At 37.0% G+C, this 25,966-nt stretch overlaps 1 protein-coding gene across 1 annotated transcript in view; it reads right to left on the bottom strand.

Moving 5' to 3' along the window:
- Window positions 1-25,966, bottom strand: part of LOC138393673 (A disintegrin and metallopeptidase domain 3-like) — a 122,275-nt gene that overhangs the window by 22,065 nt on the left and 74,244 nt on the right. The window contains exons 12-16 of the mRNA XM_069485052.1: window positions 21,902-22,000; window positions 18,963-19,158; window positions 18,369-18,456; window positions 17,936-18,116; window positions 53-170 (exon numbers count right to left, since the gene is read on the bottom strand). Coding sequence (XP_069341153.1) covers window positions 53-170; window positions 17,936-18,116; window positions 18,369-18,456; window positions 18,963-19,158; window positions 21,902-22,000 — 682 coding nt within the window. The remainder of the gene's footprint in view (window positions 1-52; window positions 171-17,935; window positions 18,117-18,368; window positions 18,457-18,962; window positions 19,159-21,901; window positions 22,001-25,966) is intronic.

Raw genomic sequence — 25,966 nt, 5'->3', positions numbered from 1 at the left:
ATCTCTATGAAGGCAGAGAGCTTTATTGGAACACACTGATCTAAAGACTAACCCTCTCTTACAGGCCAAAACCCATCATCGCCGCTTCCTCCTTGTGCTCCTGGTAATGCGTCACAATTTGGGGGAGAATATCCAACATCACAATGACAATGATGGAGATCGTTGCAAATCTAAAACCAAAACAAAATGGAATAAAAAAATTTTATATACAACATAAAAATTAAATGCCTTGTTTTTAGATTGTTAGCCAATGTAAATTATTAAAATATTATAACAGTATAAGGAGTTTTAAATTTAATATGGAAATAATTTTTAAAATAAAAAGTAGCACAATAAATGTCCATGTAATATATTTTTAAATATCATACAGACATTGTCTTATTTGTCCCTTGTATTTCTAAATAAAGGTAAATAACATTCTTGATTCAATTCAAATGCCTTTTGCTAGAAGGCATAGAGATTATGAAGCTAAAATATAGAATGATAATTTAGTATGAATTGTGCTAGATTTAAAAATATAGCTGTAATAATAGCCAAACTTTTATGAGAAATGGGAAAAAAGCCAAAAGGCAGAAGTTTGCTTAATGAGATACACATAGCAAAATGTATGTGGAAGGTGAGAAAAATGTGCATAATTGTGAGCTGGTGAATGGATAGGAAAGGGCCAGTAGAAATTCAGAAATAAGTTCATACATAAATTAAATAAGAAAGTACATTAAAAGTAAATAAGAAAGAAAAGAAATAAAAAATATACTGCAAATAATAGGACATATTGGGAGAAAATATTGTTTGAAGACAAAGAGACATGTCACTTTTTATCTAAATTACTACATAAAATATGAATTATCAGAATGGCAGAAGACACTGGCCACAAAATTAAAGCAAAAAGCATGCTTGGAAAAATTTACAAAGTTAACAAAATTTCTATAACCTAGTAGATAAATTTATAATAGATAGACAAATAGAAATGCAAATGACAAATATGACCATTTTTGCTTAGAAACTATGTCATTAATTATCAAATAAATCCAAATTACTAATGGATTTAGCATGTTAGAAGAGAGTAAAAAGACTAATAAACTCGTCTGGCTAGAATGTAAGGGAATGCACATTTTCGTACATGATTGATGGGAGAAAAAAATGGCATAATATTTCTTGAAGCCAATATAATACTTATGAAAATTCAAATGGTGCAAATATTTGTTCCAATCAGATTACGTTGCTAATTATTTTAAGAAATCAGATGACTATGCAAAGGTGAATTTATAACAATGTCTACTTTACACAATAGTTAAAATTTAACATCATTTGAAAGGCCATACAATAAATGACATTTCAAATATTGTATGGATGATCTGTACAGGGACATAAATTGATGCCACTGAAGGACGAAACAGATCCGAATGTATAGAAAACTTTGATCCCATAAAAATATTAGATTAAAAGCAATGTGTTTAATAGTGTGTGTTTATAAATTTATAAGTAACATTATAAATAATATGTATGTATAAATGTATATGTATAATCCTTAATAAACTCATTTCCAAAATTTCATAATCTTAATCTAACATTATAATAATGGATTATGTTTCACATTGCATATTTGTACAAAGTTCATAGTTATTTACTCATGGAAACCCTAACAATCTGATTGTAAACATAAATAATGTATATGTATAAATAATGAAATCTACTCTCCTTATTTAATGGCAATTTTCCAAATGAAATATACACAACAAATAATTGTGAACTTTATTATTACGGAAAATGTCATTGACATGAATTAAAACACTTATACTTAAGAAGACAGTAACAGTTACATACCCCATGCCCTTGGCATTTTACTTCTGCATTACACAGTGCCAGATTCTTCTTTGAGGTAAGATCTTCACAAGTGCTCCCATTGCAAGCCTCAAATATTAAGTTAAAAAACAACAAAAATGAAATGTAAAGTCAAAAGATGAGGAATAAAATTTGTTAAAAAGTTATGTGCACATAATTATATAGAATAAACAAAACAGATGAATTTGACTTTCATAACATCTCTTTAGTTTTATAAAAACATGGAGTCAAAATCAAAATGGTATGTTATTACTCAATAAAATGTGAAAAATTGCAAATGAGATACTATTTTTTCTTTTAAGAGAGCAGAGCTATACTTTTTTGTTACAAATTGGTACAGAAAAAAATAGCTAAATTGTAATAACAATTTGTAATTTCTAGGACCCATCTTAGCACTTTTTATGCAATTTTGTATTATATACTTCCATAGACCCTGAGAAGGATATTTTTATGTATATTTTGTATTTGAGAATAATTATACTTACAATTTTGAAGTCATGTCACGAGTTATTGACATAGCAATTTTTCAAAGCAAGAACTGCTCTACTCTTGGGTTCTCAATTCTGTTACATTGGTCTATGTCTGTGTTCTTGTGCCAGTACCACGCTGTTTTAGTTACTATAGCCTTGTAGTATAGTTTGAAGTCATATAGCCATCTAATCTTTGACAAAGCAGACAAAAACATACACTGGGGAAAAGAATCCTTATTCACTAAATGGTTCTGGGAAAACTGGATAGCCACATGTAGGAGACTGAAACAGGATCCGCACCTCTCACCTCTCACAAAAATCAACTCACGGTGGATAACAGACTTAAACCTAAGGTGTGAAACTATAAGAATTCTAAAAGAAAATATTGGAAAAACTCTTATATACATTGGCCTAAGCAAAGAATTTATGAAGAAGATCCCAAAGGCAATCACAGAAACAGCAAAAATAAATAAATGGGACCCGATCAAATTAAAAAGCTTCTGCACAGCCAAAGAAACTACCACAAGAGAAAACAGACAATCTACAGAATGGGAGAAAATATTCGCATGCTACACATCCTGTCAGATGTGTATGTAACCTAAACATTTGTACCCCCATAATATGCTGAAATAAAAAAAAATAAATAAATAAAAGAACTGCTTTACTCACAGATCCCAATGTTCTTGTCATTTTTTACATTTTCTCCAAATTCCAGGACAATATCTCTCTCATATTTCACATTAGCAGTGTGACCTCGAGCAAGTTATTTAATACCCTCATGCCTCAGTTTATTCATGTTTGAGTTTCGGATGGTATTAAATGTCTCACAGATTTTAAGAATAAAATAAATTTTTATACGTAAATGAACAAAATCAGTGTGTGGCCCTTAGTAAATTCTCATTAAATACAAGCCGTTATTTTCTTTAATTATTTATTTAACTTGATTTATAAATTAGATTATGTATTTCATGTTAATATTCCTCTCTCCAAGTTTTCATTTAATTTGAATGTCTCTTGAGGCACGTTCTGAAATGATTGGCTGGATTTTCTCAAGTTATCTGATGGATTGTCCTAAGCATGATGAATAGTCTTTATTAAAAAGATACACTTTGGCACAATTAAATGTTAAAGAGTTTGTTTGAGCAAACAGCAATTCATGAATTGCAGAGCTCCAAACCAGAAGGGGTTCAGAAGCTCCATTAAAGAAGCATCAAGAGGCTTTTATAGGATGAACACAGAAGGGAAGGAAAATATCTAATTACCTACAGTTTTATGGTTTTTTTTCCTTGTTCTATCCCATTGGAAAGCCCTTAGTTATATGTCAGTTTGCTGCTTCCCATTGGTTGAGATTAAGCTCTGTTTCTCTTTAAAATAGGCATTTACAGAAATAGTTCAAATTGAGTCTTGCATATGTTTGCAAATCAAGCAAGGTTAAGCTCATATTAGGTCTAACTGCTTTTGTCTGCTCAGGGATTCTTCAGACTCAGTCTCTATTTTAATTTACTTTAACATCCTAAAAAACAATTCATGATTGTCTATCACCATGAACAGATAAGGAAAAAAAGATATCAGCTAGTTCATTAACTGAAAGTGCTTTGATGAAGCCAGCACGAATAACACAGTGTTGGACCAGCCAGCATCACCAGTCCACAACACCTTTTTCATTCTAGTGTTCCTTAAACACTGCCACTGAGACAATGATATGTTAGTCATACTTCACTGGGTTATTTTTATGGGGAAAAAAGCCAGGAGAATATAATATCCATGTTTCTGATGCAATTGTCTTCAAGTAAACAGATCAATATGTGGCTGGATCTTCTGTAATGGACAGGAAAAACACAAAGACACTATAAAAGTACTTAGCCCTGGTCAATAGTTGGGATGATGTTTTAAATACAAACTAACACATGAGATTTCCCTCTTTCAAGAAGAGACACAAATATTGCCCCAGAAGTAGTCACATTCATGGTACCAAAAACAAAACAAAAAAATCCCTAATAACACTGAAAACATATTTCCTAAGACAAAATATCTGGATTATGTAAACATTTTCTTATAGACCTGTGTATAAGAATGGTTAAGAAAAGGCAGTTATAAATTTATTTATGGATTAGTCTATCTACTTTTTTAGAAAACTACATGCTCCAAACATATTCCTTTTCAATTTTGAAATGAATGTACTAAGGTGTGCTCCTAGTCTAGTTTGGTGAGCTAGGATCAATTTCATAAATGATAGCATGCCCTTGCTAATAAACTAACAAACAAGGGAAAAAAAGAAAGAAAAAGTAAACTATCTAATTTGTTGTCATTAATATTAACTATCTGCAGATTAAAATGTGTTTAAGAGTTTGTTTAACAGCCTTGAAGAATTCCTAAGCTGACAGCAGGGGTGAGGAGCTTCTGGCCTTAATTCCTGCCAAGGATAAACCTGCTTCCAGGGAAAAGAGAAAATGGGAGGCCAATTCTCTGATACCTCACAGCTGCTCCTGTTATCAGTCTGCTGCAGTAGAGGGAAAAAAAAAAGAAAAAAGAAAAAAGAAATGAAAAAGCAAGCTCATCGATTTCACCACTGTCTCCTTCTAATGGGCTATAGCCATAAATTTCCCTCTACCCCTTCTCAGCCTTCTCTAATAAAGAGCCAGAGCTGTTTGGCCTCAGAGCCAACACTCCTTTGTTCCTTTCTTGTGTTGAGTTCTTTCTCAGTAGGAGAAAATAAAATAAACTCTGTACTTCTTTCTATCTTAACTTTGTTATAAGAAATCGTTCTCTACCTGCACCATGAACACCTAGTGAGTCCACCACTCTGACAATAAACTCTTCCACTGTTCTAAGACTTGTAAATGACAAATTTAAAGATGTTTTCTATCGAGACTAACATTAAGCAAACTTGCATTGGTGGAATAATCCCCATCTGCATGCAGTACCTTGTTCACTTAGTATATTACTATGTTAAATTTATTAGTGCTATATTTAGAATATTTATTATAATCAAGAAGAGATATATATATATTCATATTGACAAAGAAGAAATCTTTCTAGCTTCTATCTTTCTATTGCTTAATTTAGGTATAGATAGATATAGCTGTAGATATGTATTAAATTTAATTTTTGTAAAGGACCCACATTTTATAAGGGTGGGTTAAAGAAGTCTACTACCCAACTTCTTTGAAATCAACTGAACAAGGTACAATAACAAATGAGAATAAGTATATTATTAATTAATATTACAGACACAGAAGTATTCCCATTCAAATCAACAGAGTTAGCACACACAAAAGCCACTATTTTCTAATAAATGAGAGTAAATGTTAGTCAAAAAGATGTAATATGAAGATGAGAGATTTTAAAACTCTCTGGGATTGTGAAATAAAATGGAAGGCCACTGGTGGATGAAATGAAGTGAGAAAGCCACCAAACAGAACACAATGGCAAAGGAGAGAGCCTAGCTGATCAGCCTGACAGTGCTCTTCAACTGCTGCAGCCTCAGAGTCTGAAGGAAAAACTGAGGAATAAGATGAAAAAGCAGGAATGGGAAGGGTGGCCAAAATGTTGCATTATGCATGGAAGTGTGTCCACAAAACCACAGAAGTTTTTAGCTCTCAACATCCACTACTCACCTCTCCTACTCTCCTTTCAATTACAGAATGCAGTCAACACACTTTTATCCCATGGGAGAATGTATAAAGGGGCAATTTGTTTCCTAAAACAACTGAATTAATAATGACTATAGAATTCAGGCTTCTAAAATTGTCTGTCCTCTAGAATAAGCACTACCTAATTGAACTATTGCAAATACTATGGCCTAAAATCTAAGTTCCGAGACAAAGACTGCCATTTAACAAACCCCTGCCACATAGAGAAAGCTCCCTACTATGTATTTGATCAAAAATGGTTTGGGAGTAAAAAGTCATGCCAACCCAAAACTCCTACTGCACCAATGAGTCAAAGCCAGATAAATTATCTGAATCATACTTTAAGGACACCAGAGTTCTCTGAATACAATGACTATTGCATCATCTAAAGATTTCTTTACCAGTTGTTTTTAACTATGAATCTCAATCTTGTTCACTCCCCTGCCAACACAAATTTAAAAGCTTATACTTGTGGAATTAATTTGTCAAATTCACTATACTTATATCACACCTGAATGTTCGTGTGTATATGTTTATGTATAGTATTACATATATATATATTTCAAGCTGAATATTCAGAAAGAATTAGATGAGTTAATTGATTGCTTTAATAAGTAGATCACAAAAATCATAAATTATGGTCTTCTTGGACAGAAAAAGAGGGTAAACAATTCATTTTTCACTCATTTATAAGACTGGTTGCATAATATACAAGTTGGTCATTGTTCTGACTGCAAGAGAGTTCTTGAATTAATCAGTTTGCAAGGTTTATGTCTAAGTCCATTTTTAACCCAATATGGCTAGGACTGAACTCCATATGCAAAGGGTTTCCATTCACAGCTACATTCAAACGCTAGCCAAAACCCACATAAGAACTGGCTCCATCTCTTATATGGTAGAACCCAAAGCAAGCTGTGTGCACTATACTATAGTCTTCATTTGGGAATCAGTGTTCACTTACCAGTCGCAGCAGTTTATACCTGTCATGTTTAACCCACTGCATGAGGAAGTGCTAGTAACTGTGTTAAATATTTCCAAGCATAGCTACAAAAATACACATTTGTTTAACACCTTTATATGATACAGGAGGTATATACCATGGCCATCATCTTGCAGTATGTCTTTTAATTTTGTTCAATGTGGTATCAACTGCTTTAAAGAATGGTGTTTGAATGTGTGTGCGAACTGATATACACATAACTCTGGAAGTAATACAAGTGCCTGGCCATATTGTGTGAAAATGCCTTTGAACCTTTCCATTTACACAAATATTTGCAAGTAGAGGTGCCATAAACCAACTGGGGACCTGAAGGGGGTCATACTCCTTGTCTTTCCCCATTTTTAAAGCATTTTTTTCTCCATTTTTCTTTAAAAGCAGCAAACGAACTGTAGTCCAGGGTTTGGTGTCATGGATCAGAGTGTGCTGATTGTGGGTGGGGGCTCTTCAACGTTTGACCACTGAGTTGGTCCCACCCTCTTATGTGTCTCATCAGTTTCTCTCTTCGGGGGTCTAGTACTTTGAAGAAGCCTCAAAATGCAGAGTGATTAGTTCTTATACGTGTCTCCTGCATGAGCCTTCTTTTAATTAATTTGTTGGGGGATTCCCTGTTGGGCCACTTGCACCTCAATGAATTGCCCCAGGCAACTCCCACTGAGGACCCTGGTCACTCAGGGGTGCCTTTCGGCTGGGAGGAGTAAAATGCCCTCTCTCTTTGGAGCTGAGGAACTCAGTTTCTCACTTATCTACAAACAAGACAGCTCGGTTTCCTCTTTCAGAAATGCATGGAAAAGCCAACTGAGATTAATTTTACAATGAAAATGCAATGGAGAAGACCCTTTAGAATGCACCTCTTAATCTAAGTTAGGATCTCAATTAGTTTCTAGGAAAAGAACCAGCTCAGAGTAAACCAGGACCATCAACCAAAAACAGGAGGTCCAGAGCTCAGGAGGACGTATCAGTTCTGCCAAAGGAGAAACTCGGAGTCATGGGGGTGGGCAGTGGCCCAAATGGGGCCATGCCAGTACCTGGCACCGAGTTCAGGCTACTCCTTCGGGAGTCTGGAGTGTTCTCTGAGCTCCATGTCTGGGCACCAATCTTGCCAAAGGAAAAGAAGCCAAACTCTGTAAAATAATTTAAAGAGGTTTATTCTGAGCCAAATTTGAGGACCATGATCTCGAGCCACACCCAAGGAGTCTTGAGTAAGTGGTCTTGCTGTGGTTGTGTTACAGTGTGGTTTTATACATTTCAGGGAGACAGGGGTTACAGGTAAAGTCATAAGTCCATACATGGGAGACATACATTGGTTTGGCCTGAAAAAGTGGGCCATCTCGAAGTGCGGGCTTACAGGTTACAGGTGGGCTTAAAGATTCTTTGACTCGCAATTGGTTAAAGACATGGAGCTTTGTCTAAAGGCTTGGAATGTTTTAAGATAAGGAGGTCTGTTAATTAGAGACAAGGCACCAGGACATGTATTTGTTGTGTAAATCTAGGACCTGCAGGTTTGTCTTGCATAGCCTTAGACCTGTGAATGAATTACAAAGGACATCTCCAAGAAGGGAGGGGGCATGATGAGGCATGTCTGACCTCCCTCCTGGTGGCAGGCAATTTAGTTTTAGGATATCCCCTTGGCTAGGAGGGGGTCCATTCAGTCAGCCGGTGGCAGGGGGGAGCAGGCGGGGAAGTCTTATGATTTTATTTTAGTTCATAAAACAACCAACTTTTCTGGGAGTATTAGCCTCTACTTGTGATAAATTGTGAAAAGTTTTTCTCTACCTTCAGGTACCTTGGCCTAGGTATTATCTTATCAGAATAATTTCTTATGTTTCAAGTTGTCTTTATCTATGTATTTGATTATGGGGGAAAATTGAATCATTTCTGTTAAATGTGTAAGGTGTTTTTTTCTTTTTAACTATGTGCCTCTGTACTCAATTTTTAAGTGTTTTAATTGTTACTCTGGCTAAGTGAATGACATTATTTTATAATGACCTGTGATTCTGTTATAATTAAGTGTTACAAACTTTTTGAAATCCCTGGCAAAGTTCTTTAAAATCAAATTCTAAATTAAGTGTTTTGACCTCAAACTAACTTTGGGAATTTCCCAGTTGGAGACTTAGAAACCCTAAAGGATATATTTTTCACCTTGTAAAAGAGTGATATTAAACCAATTAAACTTGTTTGATATGTTAAATTATATGGGAATAACTGACAAAATTTTAAAAATAAATGATGGTTAATCTTCTTTAAATTATATTCATGTAGATATGTTGTTGGTGGTAGAGTTCTAATTTATAGAAGTCTGATGATCCTGGTGTGATATCATCAGTCATAATTCTAGTTGCTATCTTAAAATGCTGTATGTAATAGAAATAATTAAATTTTCTTGTCAATTCTATCACTATTATGATGAACTCTTTATCAAATTTCTAAATGCAGCTATTCTAAGGTTTTGATAGCTACAGTTCTTAATTCTTCTCCAAAAGTATTTGCAATATACTACAGATCAAAGTTCTTCTGAGGGAAAAGACCCTGACAAGTACTGTTGGATACAGGTTGCTGACAACTTTAAGATCAGTGGACTAAGTAAAAATGTCCAGAACTCTAATAGATAAAATGATGAAATCATGAAACTATGATCCAAGATAAAGTAAAATAAACATTAATTACATAAGGCTAAATGAACTGGTAAAAAATTATAGGTGTTCACGACTTTCATTGGAAACATAGCTGATTTATTATTATAATATTTTGTTTTCCAGATTTTAAGAAAACCTTTTTCCTCTCTTAAGCTATCTATAATTTACAATAATTTTGTAAGTAGAATTAAGACACAGTTGTCCCTCAGTATCTGTGGGTAATTGGTTCCAGTATCCTTCATGGATATCACAGTCCATGGATGCTCAGGTCTCATATAAAATGGTATATTATTTGCAAGTAACCAATGCACACCCTCTTGTGTACCTTAAATCATGTCTAGATTACTTATAATACCTTATACAATGTCAGTGCTAGATAAATAGTTGTCAGATAATATTCCCTTAGGGAATAATGAAAATTTTAAAAGCATGTATATATTCAGTACAGATACAACCATCCACTTTTTTACTCTATATTTTTTATCCAAAGTTAGTTAAATACACAGATGTGGAACCCACCCATGAATATGGAGGACTGACTTTATTTATTTTGCCTGTTCAGTCCAAAATTTAGAAAGCCACTTATGCATATTCTTACTTTTGTGGTCAATAGTTGTTTGCATAAGTTCAATAAGAATCTGTTCTTTTTGTAGCAAGATATGGTTGAAAACAGTGACTATATTACCAAGTCTTTGAACAGGATGTCATATATTAAACTATTTATAGGACTTGCAGACAAAGTCCGAAATCTGCCTTTGTTTGGCTCTCTAGCCTCAAGAAGTTTTGAAATCTGAGATCACTATGTGCTCAAACACTGTTCTTTATGCACTTAGGTAAAGAATCAGGTCAAATTTGATACAAGTAAACTTATTTTACAAAGAAATCAGTCTTACTCTGATTATCACTGGTAGAATTCTAGATGACTACAGGGAGAAAAAAATGTTTCTAAATAAAAACCAGAGTACAGCAGTTATTACATTGTGTACTTGTTCAGTTATTGAGACTTGTGACTGATGTGTGGGCCACTCCTAGAGTTCACCATAGTGCCCAGTGCCATAACCAGGGACATTCAAAGTGTAAACCAGAATAAAAAGTTGCGAACTTCATGCTGTGGACAGCTTTTCCCCCAAAACCAGAACCAGACTCCCTGATATAATGAGACTCTTCCCTCTCTTAATTTTTCCTTGTTTGTGGTTAACTTTTTCACCTGGCAGAGTACTGGTATAGTTAGAATTTCACAATCAGTAGCTTCTGTGAGTACCTTGTCAAAATGGTAAAGCTGTCATGCCAAGCCTAGATCTACACATGACTTAAAAAAGTTCCTTGGTCCACTCAGTGTGTGACTTTGACAACATCCCTAACTCAACCACTGCCCACTCTCTGCTTGAATCCAACTCAGTCGTGGGATACTAGATGATAAAATAGCTCTGGATCATCTATGAGTTAAATGAAGAATGTCTACACCATCACTAATACAACACGCTGTACCTAGATAAACCCCTTTGTGGAAATTGAGATCTAGTTTCACAAAATAAGAAAACAAGCCACGGGGCTACAGTCGGCCTCACCTAGTTCTCCACGGTTTTTTAATTTGTTTACTGGAATAACTTTAGGCTTGGGCTCTGGGTTCAGAACCATTATACAAAAGGGACTTATTATACTCCTTTTTGTTTTGTTTTGTATTAATTTCTTTAAACTTTGTACTTGTTGCCTGCCAATAATCTACGGAAGTGCATCTCCTAATAGAATAATGTTCGCTCAGCGGTTTAAGATGCTAGCCAACATTTATAAAACAGGCAGACTTGAATCTGACAGTGAACTCTGGGTAGACTTATCCTGAACCATTGCTTCCAAATCTTCTGTTGCTAAAATGTGGCTAAAAGGGTTTTTGAGATTAATTCCTTGTCACTTCCCTTCCACATTGGACCAGACCAACAACTGGGACAAGTCTGGCTAATACTGAGGAAAAATCAAAACCTAACAACAGAATTGTTTATCAGTGATAACTTTGTGGAGAAAGATCTTGATCGAAATGAAATGTGAAAGTTGTCAGTATAAAAAATACGGTCATATGTGTCAAACTTAACCAAAAAAAAAAAAAAAACTTTAAATAAAGCCAGGAGGTTGTGCAGGAGGGCCCTCAAGCAAACATGTCTATGAGAAAAACAATTACAAAGATACCCTGAAGGGCTCTTACGCACATATGCCTGTGAGCAAAACTTTTGCCATGGGCTTTTCAAGCTGCACCTTGTTACAGGAGTCGCAAGAACAGCTAGCTGGAGGTACAAGAAAACTTGCCTGATACATTATCTCAAATAATAGACTAATGTCAACTCTTGAAATAAACTCTTGTGACCAATGTTCTCTTTAACTCAAAACAACTTACATACACTGCTTTTTCGGCTTCCCCTTCCCTCAGCCTCCTTGAATGTGTCCGTGGTCGTGACAGCACATTCATTCCTCATTGCGACGCTTCTGCTCATCTGCTCATTCTTGTAAAAATTTACTGTTTTTGAAGAACCTCTCTGCTCATTATTTAGGTTGACCTGATTTTATTTCAATTGCCACTGTAAAAGTGTTTTTCTTGTACATAAGATACTTTTTCAGACTCATTACTTCACAGATTCCTTTCCTTTGTCCTTAATTTTTAGAAATTTCATTATGCTGCATTCCCCTATGAATTTCAACGGGTTCATCCTATATGGGTTTTGCTTGGCTTCTTGAATCTGTAGTAGGCTTTTGCCTTTTTGCCAAATTTGGAAAATACCCACACATTACTTTTCAAATAATTTCTCATCCTTAAATTCTTTCTCCTAGTCCTCCAGAATGAGAATTTCATAAACATCATATCTTTTTATTATAATCCCATGTCACTAACGCCTTATTTTTTCAGGCTATATTGTCACTGTTTCTGGAATTTGTTACTAATAGTCTATTAATAACTGCAGCTTCACTGATTCTTTTGTCTGTTCTTACATTCTTCTCCTGAGACCATTATTGAGTAGTACATTTTGAGTATTGTAATTTTTACTTGTAATTTTTCTGATTGGTTCTCTATATCGTCTATTTCTTTGCTGCTGAAACTTTCTATTGCTTTATCAGTTTCAAGCATGCGTGACTGCTCAATGAAACATGTTCATGATGACTGTTTTACATTCTTTGAAGGATAATTTTGACATCTGTGTCATCTCAGTATTGATATTTGTTAGTTGTCTTTTCTCATTCAAGTTGCCATTTTTTTGGGTTCTTGATACGAAGAGTGACTCTGATTGAAACCTAGATATTTTGAGTGTTATGGTATGAGACTCTGAATCTTGTGAAACCTTCTGTTTTAGCAGTACTCCTCTGTTAAAACTCTGGCAGGAAATCAAGGGACACTGCGTCATTATTGCCAGGTATAACTGGAAGTACAGTTTCCATTAGTATCCGGGGTGGGAGGGGCTCCTAAATACTGCTCAGGTGAGGGAAGGACAAGCCCTCCACTAGGTTTCTGCTAATGGCACCCTGGCAGGATTGGATGTGAGGCAATTTTTTTTCTGTGTAATTTGGCAGAAGTAGAGCAGTTATAGTTTAAACATGTGCTATATTGCTAGACTCTTCCTTTGGCTAGAGAAGGAGGGATTTCCTTGAGGATTTCTTTTTGTCTGTGCCACTTGGCTTTTCTCAATTGCTGGCTTCTCTGACACCCAGTTTGGGACACGGGCGGCAAAATAAAAAAAGAACTCACTGCTGTATTGCTTTTGGTGTTTCAAAGTCTCTAGCTGGTTTGCCTTTTTCTCTTCACCCTTCAGTGTTATCATATTTTTTTTTTACATAAATGTTCAGGAGTTTTTAGCTATATATCATGAAAGGAATAAGAAAAAGTATGCCCAGTCCATTTTTCTGGAACCTCAACTCTTTATTTGCTGGCTTGTAATCATAATATAATGCATTTACTAATATTTTCCTTGAAACTCATTGTATGTCTATTTAAAAAATCTTTGAATGTATCACTTACTTCACCTAAGTTTTCTTTGAAGATATTTATTAAAACATTTTGATCTGCAATTCCTCTGAAATAATATTTTCTATTTTAGTCTATAGGTCAGTTAACTACTCCTTGTACTAAAACTGCACTTCCTTAAATTCTTTGATTTTACAGTAGTCCTTGATATTTAGTGGAGTGAATTTCCAGCTTCCATTTTCTTCTTTGAAATTGCATTGGCTATTTTGTATTTTTCCTTTTCATATGAATATATATATATATATATATAATATATATTTTTAGAGAAAGGGTCTTGTTCTATTGCCAAGGCTGGAGAACAGTGGTGGGATTACAGCTCACTGTAATCTTTACCTCTTTGACTCAAGGGATCCTCCCATCTCAGCCTCCCAAAGTGCTGGGATCATAGGTATGAATCACTGCACCTGGTCCCTTATGAATTTTTTAATATGTATGCCAGCATCCTCCCCACAAAAAAAAAAAAATTTAAAACCTCCTGAGAATCTCAATCTGATAGCATGTTCACAAATTGAATTTGAGAACACTGACATATTTACAATATTAAGTCTCCAGTTTATGAGTAGAGTTCATTCCTCCATTTACATAGGCCTTTTTGATTCTCTAATGTTTCATAGCTGCCAATGTGAAAGCCATCTTGCATACATTTTCTTAGATCTTCCCAGGTTTTAAATACTCTTGAATGCTACTTGTGCTTCACGACCTGATTCCAGGGCTTCTTCTGAAAAGCTTTAATTTTTACCTGTCATAAATCTATAATGACTGAGCCATAAAGCCACAGAGTTGCTCCAATCTTTGGTTGGGAAGTTTCAGCAAGACAACGTAACCCAAGGATATGATCTATGCTTTAGTAGAAATTGCAACCCATAGAATTTCCATGCATCTGTAAAATCCAAACAGTAGAAATGCATGTTTTGCAAGTTTTGTCCTGTTTTTACACTTAACATACTATTACAAATATACTTCTGCTAGAGTAGGAGACTAAGAGACAGGGCTGAGACCACATGCAGGGGCTTGAAGATCAGGTATGGCACAGGTATTAAAATAAACTCTTAAGCAGAAGCTAACTAGACGGGTTGATCACCTTAGACAAGAACCGGCTTCAACTTGCTTGCCAGCTACCTCTGCCACCTTTCGTGAACTTTGGCTACTTACAGTATTATTTACACTGCGGTTTTAAAATTTCTGCACCCCTGAAATCACCATGACAGTTCCAAAACAACCATATAAAATATGAAAGTGGGAGGGAACCCAACAAATTCTTAGTGAAAGCCACTCCACTCAATCAATAAGACAGCAAAAGATCTAAAGCCACTTCCTCTCTGTGCAGCTGCTCTTTTGGACCCTGTACACTCTCTTCCCTGAGAGTGTACTTTGACTTTCAAGAAAAATCTGTCACTTGCTTGGCTTAGGTGGTGCATCCTGAAATTCTTTTTCCAACGAACATCAAGAACTTGGAAAAACCTCCACCCGGAGTCTGGAAATGCTTCCAAGTCATTAAAAAGTCTTTGCAAATGTCATTTTAAAGAGAAATATTGTGTTCCATATTGGATATACTGTAATTCATCTGACAAACCACAGTAAATAGGCATTTACTGTGCCTTGATTTTTTTCTCTAACTCATAATTGTTCTACAGTAATGTATTATATTATAAACAGAGAAAAATTTATAATGATATATTTGACTCCCTACACATTTATAAATCATTTTCCAGAAAGTATGTGCTTATTTTTACTTGTTTGGGGATGATATTAATAAGATACACTTCTCAATATCATATATCATTTTCAATGCCAAATTGACAAGACAAAGGCAATATCTGGATACTAATTTACTTTGTGTTTAATCACAAATTAGGTGAAAAGTTTTCATATTCCTTAGTCATATGTCCTGTTTTATAAAACTTTTCTCTGCACACACACACACACACACACACACACATATATGCTAATACACAAGTGTATGTGTGTTAGCATATATGCATAATCCGTGGGTGTTTTCTCTGACATCAATCAATTCTCTACTACCAACTTGGCATCCAAAAAGTAAATTGAATTCTAACACTATGTATCTGCATGGAGGTAGAAGCATGCTATAGTTTGGGTATTTACTCCTCCAAACCTCATGTTGAAATTTGATTCCCAAAGTTGGAGGAAGGGTGCCGGGCGCGGTGGCTCACGCCTGTAATCCTAGCACTCTGGGAGGCTGAGGCGGGTGGATCGCTCAAGGTAAGGAGTTCAAGACCAGCCTGAGCAAGAGTGAGACCCCGTCTCTACTAAAAAAATAGAATGAAATTATCTGGCCAACTAAAATATATATAGAAAAAAATTAGCTGGGCATGGTGGCGCATGCCTGTAGTCCCAGCTACTCGGGAGGCTGAGGTGGTAGGATCGCTTAAGCCCAGGAGTTTGAGGTTGCTGTGAGCTAGGCTGATGCCACGGCACTCACTCTAGCCCGGGCAACAAAGCAAGACTCTGTCTCAAAAAAAAAAAAACAACAAAAAAAACAAAGTTGGAGGAAGGGTCTAATGGGAGGTGCTTAGGTCATGGTGGTGTATCTCTCATGATTGGTTTAGTGCTGCCCTTGGGTAATGAGCGTGTTCTCTTCACACTCTGTTAGTTTCCACTTGAATTGCTTGTTTAAAAAAGAGGCCGGTACCTCCCTCCCTGCCTCTTTCTCACTTCCTCTCTCTTGCTATGTGATCTCTGCACAGACCAGCTCCTCTTTACCTTCTTCCATGAGTAGAGGGTGCCTGAGGCCCTTACCAGAAGCAGTTGCTGGTGTCATGTTTCTTGTGGAATCTGAAGAACCATGAGCCACATAAACCTCTTTTCTTTATAAGTTACCCTGCCTCAGGTATTCCTTCATAGCAAAACAAAAACTGACTAAGACACACCAGATCCCACAAGTTAAAGGGCTCGGACTCTAAAGACTACCCACACCACAGATGCCAATAGCAAGTAGCAGGTAAGCCATACTTCTGACAGACCAGGTATGAATTGGGGGTTTCCATCACCTGCTCCACAAGGCAATAAATTGTGAGAATGGCTCATAGAATTCACGAAAGCACTTTACTTATGTTTACCAGTTTATTATAAAGGCTACAACTCAAGAAGAGTTAAATGGATAAGATACAAAGGATAAGGTATTAGAGGAGGCGAAAAGAGTTTCCACGCTTTGTGCTTTTGGAGGAAGTATTAAAAGAGTAGGTTAATCAGCAAATAAATGAGTTATTTTAATTATAACCAATTAGTCTTCTTTGTCAACTACTGGTCAAACTGTTCATATTAAAATAATGTAGAGCCACAAGGTATAAATAGTTATAAAATTCTGATTTGTATAAAAATGTAGTATATAGCCAGAAGTCAACCAGCCGTTGTTCCCTCACTTCCTTGCTGCTGTCATTGGTAACAAGTAATGGCACTGTCCTCCCTGACAGGCACAAGACTTGTGACCCCCCCACCACACACACTTCTTCTATAGGTACCATTGCTGTCATAAATCCCAAGACTTGTGATTCTATAGATAACATTGCTGTTGTAAATCTTAAGGCTGGTCTTCGAGGTGTTTTTCAGACTCTGCATCCTGCAGACCTACTGATGCCAACCAGACCCGTGGACAGGTGTGGGAACGGATCCAACAGCCCTGAAACTCCCTACCCAGGAAACCTTCAAACTGAGAAGATAATTTCTGCATCCCAACCTTGTGAGCTATCTCCTACCAATCAGAAGACTAAATTCCCTGGTCCTTTGCCCACCAAACTATCTTTAAAAACCCTTTCTCTCAAATTCTAAGAGAAATGGATTTCAGAAATTACTCCATCTCCTTGCCTGGCACCTTCCAAAGTAAAACTCTCCACTGCAGCACCTGCTGTCGCAGTGTGTTGGCTTCCACTGGGCAAGGGACCCAGTTGGGCAGTGACGCTGTGGAACTCAATACTTGGCTCTTTCTCTGGTTTTATTAAATGTGCCTATCATTCATGCTATTCTGGCATTTTTCGGTGTATTATTTTATTCTTTTAGTTCCCGGTTCACACAAATTATTTGCAGACCAGATCCTGGTCTAAAAAGGAGGCTTAGATTCTCTAGCGGGGAAAAACAAGTTTAAATACCCATAGCAAAATTCTAATAAAAATAATAAAGCAAGAGTTCCTTTAACCAACAGAAATTGTGATCTTTGTATTTTAAGATCATGCTGGAGTAACCAAAATTTATAGCTAAAAAGGTAAGATCTCTCTCCCTCCCTCTCTCTGTCTCTCTCTCTCTCTCTCTCTCACACACACACACTCTCTCTCTCTCTCTCCAGACACTCCCATACAAATCCACCACATATAGTTTCAAGTAAAAATTATATTTACCTTGTTGGGACCACAAATAGTACCAGTTTTGACATAGGTGTCATCTCTTCTTGACCTATTTGTTAAAGCTGCCGACAAACATACAAAGCCTCCAATGAAAGTATATTGCACATCGTGGTCATGGATTGATACTAACTCTGAATGTGTCCAGTGACAAACCATTTTTCCACAATGGATATTCCTGGAAATATGATATAGAAGAAATTATCCATTTTTCACTAGGTACTGAATATGTTAGGTAAACAACAATTCAAAATATGAGGATAATTCAAAATATTACTCAGATAATAAACACTAAGGCTATTCAGAACATACACTGTACATAATAGGGTCATCTCCCATTTGAATAAGTGAGTGTTATAAATGTGCTCTGTGGCACACACACAGCACACACACATGCATTCGGGAAATGTATAATTTTCTAAATACTTACGTAAAATTACAACGTCCATGACAGTCTCCAAATTTGTCCTTTTGAAAATTCACTTCTTGTAAACACAGATAAGGACCTCCTTTAGCAACTGAAAACATAAGGATTTCCAATTATTAATAGTAAAAAATATTAAAAGCTTTAAAAAAGTGTGGGAAATCAGTATAGAGACATCTAGACAACAACACAATGCTAAGTCAGTGTCATCAGCTAAAAATTTGTGATGTCATCTACCTGATATAAAAAAAAAAGAAACACTAAAAACTACCCACTTGAAAACAGAAAAAAAAATTGTATTATCATGCAGATATGATTGATAAATAAAACAGTAATTTACTCTGCTATGCACTATTCTAAGAGTCTACTCTCTTTCCACCAATCACCTGAAATTTCACTGATGTCCTATTATTTGTATCCTGTACTTATTAGATCCATTTTACCTCTTGACAACATTCAAAGCTGCTTTGGTTTGCAATTTTTTTTTTTCAAATTTGAATGTAAACGACGACATTTTTTAGTATGGCTATAGGGTGGATTACTGACTTTAGAATAACTACAACTTAAAAATGAACCCCAGAGAAAAGGTAAAACTATTACATTTTCCAAATAACTCTATACACTGTATATCCGGATCTCGGCACACTCCTTGATAGCAAAAGGCAGTCTTATTATTGCATGGTTCCCAATCAGCAGCTCGGCGATCTGGTACACAAAACTCAGATGATCCATTGCAATATTCTGGAAAATCACACATGTCTTTGCTTTTCCTACATAGACGTCCTCTTTCAAATATCTGTGAGACAAAGAAAAACAAATACATATCTATTTCAGGCTCAGTCAAGTTTTCCTCCACTACAAAGAATTAAGTTGGGTGTTAAAAATGAATCTCTCTACTCTTCTGAAATATTGTACGCTATGTACTACAAAACCAAGGAGCCACAATGACTTGTATATATCACGTATTGAGAATCATTAGCTAAAAAGCAAGGATACCCAAGAGACACATAGAATAAAAATTCTGTTGTGACTATTTGAAATAAAGATGTACCTGAACATGAAGCTAGATTCATCTTCATCTTAAGCTTCTTAAGTCTGTGTTTGCTTTTCTTTGCTTGGCTGTTCATCATCAAGATACAACTGACTGATACATAGTTGGCATTATGTCGTACAAATTAAAGTTTTGGTTTTTTTTTTAAATTACCTATGGGAATTGCTAAGTAATGGTCAGAAATATGTTAATCACTTCAAGGGTTAGCAAAACAGCTGATTAAACTGTGTTTTGTATACTTGCACTTGGAGTTGTGCCTACCTAAGCTAAAAATGTATAAGAAAAATATTGAATCAAATCTCTACATATTAGACAGGCTTTGGTAGAAATTGGCCTATTTGAAAGTAGACCAAAAAGTAAATTGGAACCTTTTACACTCATGGTAAATAAACATGAGAGCAGAGTATAAGACACTTGTGAGTCTTTGAATGACAAAAAAAGTCAAATTCTATGCCAGAACACATGAGAAAATTAACGTGAACTAACACAGTACAATTTAGCTATGATCCCTTAGGCTCTCCCTGGCAACTTGTCCTGTGATTTTTCATTATACTAAACGAAGCAATTATCTCTGTTTTAATGAACTACCCTTTAGGATGTAGACAAAGGGTGGTGGACTGTTTAGAAAATTCTTAATACTCAATCCCAGTATTTAGAGACAAAGGCCAAAACCAGAGCTCTGGTTAAAGAAATGCAACAGGTCTACTGCTATGAAGTACAAACCCTACCGTGGCCTTTATATTCATGCAACTTGAAAACAAATGATCACTGGCTTTATTTTTTTTTTTTATTTCATCTTATTGCTATGGGGGATACAGAATTGCAGGTTACATACGTTGTCCATGTACCGCATTTCCCCCCAAGTCAGAGCTCCAGGCATGTCTGATCCCCAGATAGTGCGCGTTGCACCCATCATGTAAGTATATATCCTTTGGCTTTAATTATTAGTCCATAGAGTAGAAGAGAACACCTTGTCAAAGCTACACGTCAGTATATGACATGCTACATATTGCTGAGTATTGATTCCTTTTTCTAATATATTCAAAATGAGAATGTTAAATATTTTTGTCCCTTTATCTGAGCATTGCATGCAAAATGTATATGGTTTTCTTGTTCTATAATTTTTTATAAGTTGTTTAAACCTTAAATAGCTACATTCTGTTATTACAAAAGGAATTCATACCACCCAAATAATCTGGAATTGCTACTGAATGTGAAAACCAGATGGGTCTTCAATAGTGATTAAAACCACACAGCGAAAAGCAGAGATAAGAAGGTTGAAAGAGACCTAAGGACATCCTCTGGATCCTGAAATCAATTGTGTCTGAATTGGATTTCTGTTATTTACCAATACAATAGATAACTTGAAAACAAATAAAACAGTATAAATAATAGAAAATATGTTTAATATCTAAAACTTCATGGAACAATGAAACTTCCTATATTAAAATAATGAAAAGTCATGAGATAAAAGTAGTAATAAAAGTCTGACTTCTATAAAGGTATAGATAGATCCAGAAGTTAACCCACCATTGTTCCCAAACCTCCTTACTGCTGCAACTGCTTAGTGAATAATGGCACATATTCTTCCTGACAGGTGCACGATTTGTGACATCCCCAACTGCTTCTATAGATGGCATTGTTATTGTAAAGCTTAAGACTGGTCTTTGAGATATTTTTCACTCTGCATTCGAGGGGACACACTGTTGTCAACCAGACCATGGACAGGTAAGCAAGATAGCAAACAGATCCCCAGAAGTTCACATCAGCACCACAAACACCTGGATTCCGAGGCACAGAAGAGCCCCACAGTTCTCACAGCCCCCGAGCCCAGTATAGGGAGATGCCTGGAGTCTGCATGGTTGCATTGCTCTAGAGAAGAAACTCACGCCGGATCCCTCACTCTCCCTGAGACACAACTACTATGGATAACAACATTCTGAGAACAGAGTCCCTACCATAGTGCAGTGACCCGTGGACAGGCTGAGAATGGATCCAACAAACCTTGAGACCCATTACGTAGGAAATCTCCAAACTGAGAAGATGGTTTCTGCTTCCCAACCCTACAAGTTCATCCTCAGCCAATCAGCAGACAGAATTCTCTAGCCTTTTGTTCGCCAAACCACCTTTAAAAATCTTAGCCCTCAAATTCTCAAGGATATGGATTTGAGAAATTACTCCCATCTCCTCGCTTGGTGCATTGCAAACTAAAACTCTTTCTCCACTGCAACCCCTGCTGTCTCAGTATATTGGCCTTTACTAGGCGGTGGGCAAGGGACCTGGCTGGGCTGTAACGATACACATATCCTCTGAAACCATGCTCTACAAAATATTTGGGATATAAAATAAATGTTCATATGCTATTAGGAAGTAGGCCCCCAACTAGGAGCTGACCACAGAGAATATAAAGTAAAATATTTGAAAGATAAAAATGAATAAGACAACAAAAATTTATGTAAAAAAATAACGTAATATTTTGAAATCTTACCATGCAAGTATTTACATCACAGCATTCCCCACTGCCACATTCTGCAGCTCCCAGCAGACTGCAATCTTCAGGATTACAGCATTTTTTATGAGTGCATGTCTAAAAGCAAATATAATAATATTAATCACTTTTAATCAAATTTTAATCAAATAAATAATTTTATTTCCTTTCAAAACATACTAAGTATGTCTTTATCTTAATTACAATCACAGCATGACTTTTCATTTTTGTATTTATTTTTATACCACTTTATTTAAACTTAAGATATTTTTCCTATGGGAAAAAAAGGTGATGTTGATGAAATTACTCATAATTTCATGCTGAAGAAATTGACCTATTAAAAATTTAATGCAATTTCAGTCCTATTTTTGTTTATGAAAATATGTACTAGAAATTTGTATACTTTTATTTAGTATATTATAGATGTTTTTTCGTATTAATCAAGTCTTACTAAGACATCATTTGGGTAATAAATAACAATGTATGAATATGAAAAAATAGAGGTTTCTAAATAGTACCAATAGTTTATTATTATAAATGATGTTTCAAAGAAAAATTTGTCAATCAAGAAGACTGAAAAGAGGGGTTCAATGCCCGCCCAGTCCACAAAGGACAAAAGTAACAAATAGATGACTGCATTAGGGTGGCCGCACAGAGAGGGATGCCAAACACCTGGCTGAGTGGGCACAGGGAAAAAAGAGAATCCGCATCATGGGGAAAAGGTAAGCAAGATAGCAGATAGGTCCCCAGAAGTTCACATTACCACCACAGATACCTGGATTCCGGGGCACAGAAGAGCCCCACAGTTCTCACAGCCCCCAAGCCCAGAACAGGGAGATGCCTGGAGTCCTCATGGTTGCATTGCTCTAGAGAGGAAACCCATGCTGGATTCCTCACTCTCCCTGAGACACAGCTATTATGGATGACACCATTCTGAGAACAGAGTCCCTACCATAGTGCACCATGTTCTGAGACCCACCAGCCCCTGCATCTCCACAATCCTTTGGTCTAGCCGTCGTCCCACCATGTCTACATGAAAGACTGCAACAAAACAACCCCACTTTGACCCAGTGGTACATGCATAATCCTGGCCCCCTATGCTTAATCAGCACTCTATAATCCAGGGCAAAGGCAGTCTAGCACATTCAGGATACAGCCTCCAAGCCAAGGGGAGCCAATTTTCATTCTCTCCAGGGCCTCAGGGCTAGCTACATGGCACCTGCCATACCGGCAATTTCACCCTTTTCACCAGTGGAGCTTCCGTGCACCATGTATGCCCCTAAAAACCAAGGACCAGACTGCTTGGCAAGTGCCACCAGCAACACTGCCTCCATGATCAGAAAGCAAAGCCACTATACGCAGAGTCTGCCCTCCCAAAAGGCCTGATTACTAGCTCAGTTTGGGGGATTCAACTTAAAAATATCCACACCAATGCATTCAAAAACACTAACAATCTGGACCACTGAAGCACTCAAGACAACTAAAGAAATCAAGCAGAGACTACACCATGGTGCCCACCCAGAACCAAAGACAAATCCCCCTGCTCAACTGACGCTGAAGGACACAACTACAGGAAAAAGTCTTTCCCTGTGAAAGCTATTCTATAAAATTGGAAAAGGTGATTGTTCCACCAGATGTGCAGACATCAACATAGAAAAAAAAGAAACATGAAAAAGCAAAGAAACACGACACCCCAAAAGAAACACAATAATTGTCCAGTAACAATGTCCCTCCCAAATCCATGAAATGTCTGAAAAAGAATTCAAAAGTATTGACATAAAGGTAATTCATCAGGATTTAAAAAAATACAGATAGGTAATTCACAAAATCAGCAAAATAATTCAAGACAAGAAATTAGTATTGAAAAGTGGGGTGCTGCTAACAAATACCTAAGAATGTGGAAGTGGCTTTGAAACTGAGTAATGGGTAGTTGCACGGAATTGTTGGGAGAAGCATGATAGAAGGCTAGATTCTGGTGAGGGCTTAGAATAGAAAAATACTGGGGAAATTGTGGCACTCCTTAGGGATTAGTTAAGTGGTCAAGACTGGAATGCTGGCAGAATTACAGCAGTGAAGTCTACTCTCATGAAGTTTCAGATGTAACAGAGGAAAAGGTATTGGAAACTAGGGTAAAGGATATCCTTGTTATGAACTGGCCAATGACTTGGCTGAACTGTGACCATGCCTGGGGGCTTTGTGGAAGGGCAAACTTGAGAGTGATGAACGAAGGTGTCTGGCAGAAGAAATTTCTAAACAGCAAAATGCTCAGGTTGCTGTGTGTTTACTTCTAACTGCTTATGGTGAACTGCTAGAGAAAAGGGAAGCAGTGGAAAAAAATTGGAAAATTCATAGGCTAGCCAGGTAGTAGAGAATGAAAGAGCATTTTCAGGAAAGGACACCAAGGATGTACCCAGAAACTTGCTTAAGAGACTACCACAGACAGAAGGAAGCCAGGTGCTATTCCTCAAGAAGATGGAAGACCCTAAAAGCATTTTAGAGATATTAGAGGCTTTGCCTCCCATCACAGGCCCAGAAGCCTAGGAGGGCAGAATGGTTTCAGAGGACACACTGGGGTGCTCTTCATGGGCTCACTTACCAAGGTTGCCTTAGGACTCTGCTCCCAGTATTCCAGCACAGTGCTCCCCGGCCTTGCTCAAGCAGCCTCAGGTACAGCTCCTACCAGAAGGTGCAAGTCCTAAAACGTGGCAGCATCCACATGGCTCTAATTCTGCAGGCTTGCAGAAAGCAAGAGCTGTAGAGGCTTGGTAGCCTCCACTCATATTTCAAAGGATGAAAAGCCTGGAGGCCCAGGTACACACTCGTTACAGGGGAGAAGCCACCACAGAGAGTCCCCACTAGAGCAATGCTTGGTGGGGCTATGAGAGTGGCACCACCACTACGATCCCAGAATTGTAAAGCCACCAGCATGCAATGCCAGACTGGGAGAGCTGGATGAACTGAGCCCAGCCAAACCATGGGGTGGGGCTGCCCAAGGCCTTGGACCTACCCACCCTTGCACCTGTGGGTAGCGGACACTGGACATGCAGTCAAAGCAGATTATTCAGGAGTCTGAATCCCCAATGTCAGCTCTCTTGGGTTTCAGACTTGCTTGTGGCCTGTTACCCCTTCCTTCTTGCTTCTTTCTCCCATTTAAAATGGGAATATGTACCTATGCTTGTAAGTAGATAACTTGTTTTGATTTTGCAGGCTCATAGCTGAGACTTTAGGCCCACGCATCAGTAGATGGGAGATGTTCTGAGATGGCACAAGACGTACAAGAATTAAACTGCCAAACTACATAGGGACGAACCCAGCTTTTGGTTTAGTTTGATGTGACAAAGGAGGGAAAAGGTACTATTCATGCTGATCACACGGCCATGGGACAAGAGCAACCATGGCAGGTAAAGAAGGAAAACCTTAAACTCTAGGAAGTCAAGAGTAGAAAGTGAGAAAATTAAACTCTTGGCTCTCACTTACAGGACACTTGGCCCAGCCCTGTCAACTCTGAATGCTTTGGTGACCATCTTGTCCCAGACTATCCCCCTACCCTTACTCTATGCACTGGACACCCATTCTATCAGGAAACCTCAATCTGAGTCCTGATGACATTAGAGGTAGACAGCCTCTGCCCAAGATAAAGTTCTGAACACTGATGTGATTTCCTCTAGCCACATTTTATTAGATTTGGAGGTCTCTGCTACTGGCTAAGGAAAAATAAAACTCTCCTGTGTGCTTTTCTCAAGCCCATAGCTATTGCTCTGAATTGTACAGCTTCCTGGACCTGCCATCTCACGGACTCTCCTAACAAAACCATTAGCTGTTACCTTCAATCCTTCAGAAGACAGATTCCTTCCTATCTCCTCTGCTACTTAAATTCCCCTCACATTAATAATCCCTACCTACCTTCAATTTAATAAGAATTGGACCTTGACCTCATATCAGCAAAATGTTGCTGCTGAAGTAGCTACAAATGTCTTGGCAGAAATAAGTTTAACCAAAGTAGGCCAATGTATTGAATCTAGGCTTCTACGATAGTCAAATTGTTACTCTCCTCAGAAAAACTGC

The sequence above is a fragment of the Eulemur rufifrons genome, chromosome 12 (assembly GCF_041146395.1).
Source record: "Eulemur rufifrons isolate Redbay chromosome 12, OSU_ERuf_1, whole genome shotgun sequence".
In the NCBI taxonomy this organism is placed as follows: Eukaryota; Metazoa; Chordata; class Mammalia; order Primates; family Lemuridae; genus Eulemur; species Eulemur rufifrons.
This window is presented reverse-complemented; position numbering and strand designations above follow the sequence as displayed.